This window comes from Vipera berus, assembly GCF_964194415.1.
Source record: "Vipera berus genome assembly, chromosome: 3".
Classification (NCBI taxonomy): Eukaryota; Metazoa; Chordata; class Lepidosauria; order Squamata; family Viperidae; genus Vipera; species Vipera berus.
The window spans coordinates 31,181,315-31,189,539 of record NC_138204.1 but is presented as its reverse complement, the minus strand read 5'-3'; the positions used below and the strand labels follow the sequence as shown (position 1 = coordinate 31,189,539).

Below are 8,225 nucleotides of genomic sequence, written 5' to 3'. Positions count from 1 at the left end.
TCCTGAGATTCTTCTTAAGGTAACTATGAAAAATTTAATTAAGAATCAGCCAAACACCATTTGGAATCAACTTTCTGCATTTTTTTAATTTCTTTTTTGGTGCTTTTTGCCATTTGGTTGTATTTTCTGCAAAATAGACTGCATATATTTAATATTTTTGAAATGTCAGTTGAAGGTAAGAGTAATTGCTTTCCCTACCCTGTGCGTTGTTCTTTTGTTTTTTGATGTAATCATAACATTTTTAAGGGCTGTGATTAACACATTTCTGAAAAAAAGGAAATCCAAATATGCCATATATGATTTGCACTTTGGTTTTTGTATTGGCAAAATTCAAAGTTGTATCATCTTTTAATTGGTTGGTTTCAGCCTTGTTACTCAATTTTGTTCTGTGGATAAAAAACCCTTTCTCATTTTTAGTGATACTTCTGCAGTTCCATACATCTTTAATTCTATGGATGTTGAATATCTAAATTTTATTTTAGAACTTCTATTTTTAAGGAATCTAGAATTATTATATTGGTGTTTGCATATTTACATAAACAAAATGAAGTAATTATTTGCTTCAATAGAGGTAGTGTTTGGTATGAGTTATTTTGATGCTAAAAGAAGAGAAAATACTAGCATTTCAAAACAGTCTGCAAATATTGTCAAATTTGTCTGTTATTCTAATAGATTAAGGTGACATTTTGTTTATTTTTTATCATAAATAATTTTATCCCCATTTCTTTTTTAACTGAATATTATTAGACAAAAAAGAAAATAAAGGTTCGGATATATAATAACTATGAACTGTAATTTCTAGACACTCAACATGTTATCTTAGTTGTTGACTAACACTAACAAACTCATTTTTGTCTCTTTTGTTTATTTATATGTGAGTGCATATATGTTAAACTTTTACCAGATGGTTGAAAGTATCTTGAAGGAAATGGATGTCCAGAGGTGAAATTAGCTTACTTTCTAGATAAACAAATGAACGGTTTATTAGATACTGGAATGAACATTGTAACATTACCTATTGAACAGATTTTTTTCTGATGAAATATTTCATTTTGCCAGGTTTTTAAATTAAGAAATAATTGTGCAATATAAATAAATAAACATACATAAATTGCACCCAATTGTGATTTTCTGTATTTGACCCATATATATTTTATAAAACCAACCTGATCATTTTTATCAATGGATATATAACTTTTTGTAGACATTATCTCTAAATATAAACTAGAGAGTTCAATTTTGTTCCTGACTTTAACTGTTATGCAGAATTATCTAATTGAAATTTTATTGCAGATCATTTCATAACTGTAATATAACATGTCACAGATGTTACATTATGGAGACCACAATCAAATATGGAAAAGGTGCTTACATTGGTTTTTGAGCTTTAGTGTTCTCAGAGGAATTTATTGGATGATTCAAAATTGTTTCTTGCAGGGATACATATACACTCGGCACATTGGGACATTTAAGAAAGGATGAAAAAGTATTTGAAACTGCTTCTTTATCCAATGATTATTTAACTTGGTTGATCAAATATGTTCTCATCTTATTGTAATGAATTATGAATGTGCCTTTTCTGTTTTGTACACTTTTCTGTTTTGTTGTAACAGATTAAAACTGGAATTGTCCATTCTGGCAAAGGAATGATAAATGGGGAGGATAACAAAACATTGATGATGCTATTTAAAAAAGGCTATACTTTTGACATATGACCTACCTTTTTTTCCTTAGGTATTTGAGATCTTAGCAAAAACATATTTTCTTTTTTGCCTTTGGAATGGAATACAAGAACTTTCTCCTGAGCTTCCTTCTTTGCTCCATGTTGCTTACAGCCAACTATTGTTACATGATATTTGAGGAAAAGCAGAACTCGGACAACTATGCAATAAATAACAAAATCAAGATCCCGGATCTCGCTCCCATCTCTATAGTAGGTTGGTAAAAATGGATCCTGTTTTGAATCTTAAAGTCAGAAATGAACTCCTATCTCTAACTCCTATCTCTACTTCTGCTTTTCCTCCTATCTCTACTTCCCTTTCAGTACTGTATTATGAAATGAAATCGGTGAAGCACATTGTCGTATGCCTGTACTTTTTTCTTCTAACAGATGTCAATAAAATGGAATAGGGTCATCTAAATGTTTTTTAAATGCTGAGGATGTTTGAATAGTAATGATAGCACCTCTGGTCTTTTTCTTTCACTTCCTATTTGTAGATAGAACAAATGGAGGGATAAGGAGTTTTTCAGCTATTGCTCAAAACTCTCTTTTTGAAAACCGCCACACTTATCTCTCTAAGTGACAAAATTATTAAGTCTTCAAAAACCCCAGGTATTAATTCTCAATATATGTTAATAGTCTAATTTAATCATTTAATCTAGTTTAATAATCCTGAAGAATATCTATCATGGAGTTAGTAGCAGTTGACACTACCTTCATGGCACAAATAATTCTAATTATATTTGAATGGTAAAGTATGATTTCTCTATTCCTGTATTCATGTGTGACTAACAATGTGATTATGTTGGCCACACAATTTAAACTGGATTTGGCATTTTTATCCATCTGTCAAATCCCTCCCAATGACTTGAGATAGGCAGGTATTGTTGATTGATGATGTTAGAGGTATTCAGCTGAAGCTCCAGATATTTTGGATTGTACCCAAGGCAACTATTACTATTGGTACTACTGCTGCTGCTGCTGCTGTTGTTATTATTATTATTATTATCATCATCATCATCGTTAACTCTGGAACAACTGACTGGTTTACATTTAAAAAAAATAAAAATGATAAAAACAAGGGCTCCACAAATGTAAACTGCAAGGCCTGGGAGAACAGACACGTTTTAAAGATTTCAAGAACATCATCAGGTTGGGAGCGATATAGATCTCTGGGAGAATATCATTCCAGAGGCCAGAAGCCAGAAGCCAGGATGAATGTTTTGTTTGCTTTTGAATAAAAAAGCAGAGTACAAACATTACAATGAAACTATATACAGATAACAAGTTTAACCAGTTACATATGGACACTGTTTTCTCTCACCATAATACAATATGACGCATATGATTAAAGTGGCAGCCAGGGGTCAGGGGGCTGACCAGGACCCCTAGAAAATTGAATTTACTTCAATTTAGGCACAGTCAGATCCTAGGCAGTATACAATAAACCAACAGAATAAAATAGAATATTTATGGACAAATTATAAGTTAATTTCAATTTGAAATTATTCCATTGTTATTTTATTTTGTTCTAGGAGAAATAGAAAATCAAATTCTGAATGTTTCAAATCAAAAATCTATATTCAGGATTAGATACTAATCAATTTAGATCTCACCTCTATTTGCAAACCTCCTCTTCATAGTCTTACTCATGACTCTTCATCTTTAAAAAGAAACAAACTGAACCCATACGAAAATCACCACATCACAGATTTATGATGAGCCAAAACATCAAGGCCAATTTATACAAAGGTTCTTCACAGACTTACTGGGATTAATAGGAGCATTTTTGCCATTAGCCATCTGCTCATATACTCTTAATTAAATCATTATGGCTTTCATGATTGCTTAAAGTTAATATTATATCAGAATTCATTCTAGTGATATTAAGAGTCATCAGATCTTCTAAAACCTTGAAAATAAGTTATATAAATTTGTATGGGACAATACAGAATCTAAAAAGTAAGAATAAACCCTTTTTCCTCTGTCTAGCTTAAGAAGTTAAAGATACAGATAGATTTTGTAATATCCAAATTTTCTTGGTATATTAACAGAAAACAAGATTAAAATATTATTCATGAATTAATAAATTAATCTCAGTAGTCTGTTTTCCTTCTGAGATCAACTTCTTCAATTCTGAAGTAACTTAACTAGCAATAAAATAAAATCTTCTATGAGAACTCATGGATGGCATGTTCTCACATTTCATATTTAACGGATTTTTAGGACTTGAAATATATTTATTTAGCAAAAATGGATAAAAGATGCAGGGAAATGCAGAATTTGGCTTTCTGTAAAATACTTATTTGGGGAATATTAACTGTTATGAAGTCATGAAGAATTAGAAAAGATTTCTGAGGAACAGATAAGAACAGCAGTGAATGATCTGCTATAAAAGGTAAAGGTTCCCCCATACATACGTGCTAGTCATTTCCGACTCTAGGGGCCGGTGCTCATCTCCGTTTCAAAGCAGATGAGCCAGCGTTTGTCTGAGGACGCCTCCGTGGTCATGTGGCCGGCATGACTAGACGCCAAAGGCGCACAGAACGCTGTTATCTTCCCACCGTAGTGGTCCCTATTTTTCTACTTGCATTTTTACGTGCTTTCGAACTGCTAGGTTGGCAGAAGCTGGGACGAGTAACAGGCGCTCACTCTGTTATGCGGTACTCGGGATTCGACCTGCCAAACTGCCGACCTTCTGATCGACAAGCTCAGTGACAAGATCTGCTATAGGTTATGTTATTATTAGAAAATGGGAATAAACGGCTGCCCTTCAACACGCAGATAAGAGAAAAGATGGAGCTTTCCTGGCCATTTGTCTATCTTCTATGGAGTTATTTTCTGATGTGAAAACTGTTGGGAAGAATGGTTTCAGGAGAACATGGTTAGAAAAAGGGTTGGCATCCCCCTCTGTTTGGCCCTAATCTCTCTCTCTCTCTCTCTCTCTCTCTCTCTCTCTCTCTCTCTCTCTCTCTCTCTCTCTCTCTCTCTCTCTCTCTCTCTCTCTCTCTCTCTCTCTCTCACACACACACACACACACACACACATCATAGAATTTCACCATACTCCCAGCATTAACATATTATTTACAGGTAGTCCTTCACTTATAACCATTCATTTGGTGACTATCTGAAGTTACAACAGCCCTGAAAAAAGTGACATATGACCATTTTTTACATTTACGACCATTGCAGCATCTCCATGGTCTTGTGATCAAAATCTGGATATCTTGGTAACCGGCATGTATTTATGATGTCTGCAGTGTCCCAGGTCATGTACTCACCTTTTGCAACCTTCTGACAAGCAAAGTCAATAGGGAAGCCAGATTCACTTAACAACTGTGTTACTAACTTAACAATGCAGTGATTCACTTAATACCTGTAGCAAAAAAGATATTAAAAAGGGGAAAAACTCACTTAACAAACTGTCTTCATAGCAGCAGAAATTATGGTTATAGGTTGAGGCTATCTGTATTAAAGTATGTATTATTTATTCATTTTGCTAGCCATCTGGGGCATCAAAACAATATTAAACTTAAAGAATAATAATAATACATGTAGAAACAGTTGTTTTTCATTGCTTGTCTTAAAGATCTTCCTAACTAGCATTTTGTATTGGTTCAGAGTTGCTATTAGCCCTAATTTTTCACCCTTATATTCTCATTGACAAAATTTAACTTTGTTCCATTACATAGTAACTCAGATTCCACTCTAAAGATATCTCCATTAGACAACAGTGTCTCTTTCTCCCATGGCATCTCTTGGTTTAAGGCTAAAGTTAGTAAATAGATCATGCTACATTCAGAAGAAGTGAAAAATGGAGGAGGTGGAGGAAACAAATAATGTTGAAAGGAAAAAGCAGAAACTTGGATTGATTACTTTCTCCTTAACCATTTTTGTCACAGATGAAGTCAAGGAAAGGGAGAACAACAAAGCTTTTTAGCTATATAATGTTCTTCAAAATAAACCAATAGAATACAAATTAATTCAAGCCAGCAAAGGTTTATGTGATGAAATTTAGAAACATCTGGAAATGCTCAATAGAGAGGCAACCAACTTGATTGCACACCATAGCTAAGGTGTCTCCCTCCTTAGTCATAAGAAGTCATTGTGTACTCATCAATTGAGCTCCTGTTATGAAGGGACATAAAACATGAGTTTTCCTGCATTGCATATGGTTTGACTTTGAATAACATCTGGCTGTAATGGTGAAAATTTGGAAGTTATGTGGAATGTAAACATTAAACTAAGGCTGTAACTCACATATATGGTCATTTTTTCAAAACTGGGAAAAATCAGAGCGGTTGAACCATGTGAGTAAGGCTGTTTTATAGGTGAGAGCAACTAATTCTGACAATATTTTATTTAAGAATTTATTAGGAAAATTAAAGGAAAGGCACAAGGTGATGGTGCATTCAGTTAGAGATTAAAAATTCATGGACATTGAAAGAGTTGTTTGACCCATATGTTTGTGTTATCTGTCTTTTTTTCTCTCTCTCAGCCTCCAGCTTTTACTTGGAGGCTATTAAATGCAGGAAAAAGTAAAGAAACAGAAAGAAATATATTGCCTTCTATGGGTTATTTTCATAGATCATCAAAAGAGTATAATTAAGTCATCTTTTAAACTTTCCTTACTTTAAACATAAAATTACAATATGCATACATATACAATGGCAGTAAAGTAGTCTCTTTCAATTTAAACTTATAGGAATATACACAATAACAATTTATTTTTTTAATAAAATAGTTCTCTTAAGGCTTTTTTCTTTATTTTTTATTACAATTGAAAGTACTTTTGTTTTGCCAAATTAAATTAAATTACTAGTCTCATCTCATATCTTAATCCATTTTTTTTACATAAATCCTGTGCATTTCACTTTTTCATTCTCTCCTAAACCAGGCATCCAGCAACCTTCCTAATGGAGAGGTTGGGGAAACCTGCGAAGCCGAAGTTCCTTTTTCCTTGTCCCTACCTAACACACATGTCCTTATCAATTTGGGGGTGTACCCATATGGGAGACCTCCTAAGCGAGGTACATAGCTTTCCTATCTTTACCCGTCATTAAGTTTTCAAATTGCTTTTAAATGAGACTGGCAATCACCCAGATAAAACTTGTGCATCCACTCCATTTTTTCACACACAACATGAGAATATTTTCAGTACCCTATTTGGCCATTCAGATACTCATTCTTATTTCATTCCATTTTCAAGAACCTGGGACCAGCAATTAGATGTGAGACCATTTACATAAGCTGGGAGTAAACTGTAATTGTGCTTTCTTTCAAGCAAAAGCAAAAGTATTTCATCTCTACTATTCCAAAAACAATAGAGAAATATTCATGCTTATGTAGATGAAATGCATAGGTTGGTCACTACAGTTGAAATGTCCAATACAAGCATTCTATATTATCCTAACTGTTGCAGTTAAAAATGCATATTATACAAGTTTCTGAAATCTTTCTGGTTTTTCCCCCCCTAAAGATTTAACCAAAACTTCCTTGAAGCTAAGCAGGAAAGAAGCTGAGAAAAAAAAATCTATGAAGGTGGGTAATTGTTCTTAGCATATTTATAAAGATAAATAAACTACCAATTTATATTCTTTTCTGGACTGTCATGACTTCCTTAAATAGTTTTGGGAATTATACTTTACTGAGGTTGTTACAAATTTGGGCTTGGAAATCCACAAACAATTAGAGACAAAGTTAAGATTTTAAGACTGGATATTGTAGATAAATAACAAACAACATTTTTATTCTTATGTGAAGTATGAAGAAGACACCTGGTTTGACCAAAGGCTAAATCTGCATATAACAACTCAACCTGCTCTTCCCTCACCACCTTTTTCAAGCTCTAGTCTGTACTTTAAATCTGCAGCAGGATAAAATACAATGAAAAATTCAATACAATAAAGTAGCTTAAAATGTGCTCAAAATGAAGAGCACAGATTTACTTCAGCTAGAGCAACTGAAGCAAGACTCATTTAGCCTCTTAGGCAGCAAAGGCTATTGAAACGCTTTTCAAAAGCTTTATTTGTATGCTTTGCTTTGTTTTCTCTCCTCAGAGAATGGGGCAACAAAAAAAGCCTTCTAGACCCAAACCATCTCCCCCTCCGAACTGTGTCGCTACTTGGGCAAGCTGCAAGCCACCATCTCATCCCTGCTGCGATTTCTGTGCCTTCTGCCACTGCCGACTTTTTCAGACAGTCTGCTACTGTCGTATGGGAAATCCAAACTGCTAAATCAAAGTCAAGAGTGCTCTCAGTATCTCAGTATATCTTCCAGCCTGGTTGTCTTGTATCTATGTTCAAAAGAGGCCTTGTTTTCTTCTAAGTGTCACATTCATTGTGGGATCTGGCTCAAAGGGTAATGCTACCAGAAACAAGCTAGTCCCTGCCATGGTAATTATGGTAGAGAAGGGGTGAAATGAGATAATGACTGACCACTTGAAAAGTGAAGGGAAGGTGAGAGAATGAAAGTTACACATTAAAAATATATTACAGGTAACA

General features: G+C 33.9%; 1 protein-coding gene across 1 annotated transcript; it reads left to right on the top strand.

Moving 5' to 3' along the window:
• Positions 1 to 1,780: 1,780 nt before the first annotated feature.
• ASIP (agouti signaling protein) lies at positions 1,781 to 7,958 on the top strand (the record flags this gene model as incomplete). Its single annotated transcript, XM_081323563.1, has 3 exons — positions 1,781 to 1,937; positions 7,202 to 7,263; positions 7,782 to 7,958. 3 exons carry the CDS (start codon positions 1,781 to 1,783, stop codon positions 7,956 to 7,958), a joined length of 396 nt encoding a protein of 131 aa, XP_081179689.1.
• Between the last annotated feature and the right edge of the window lie 267 nt (positions 7,959 to 8,225).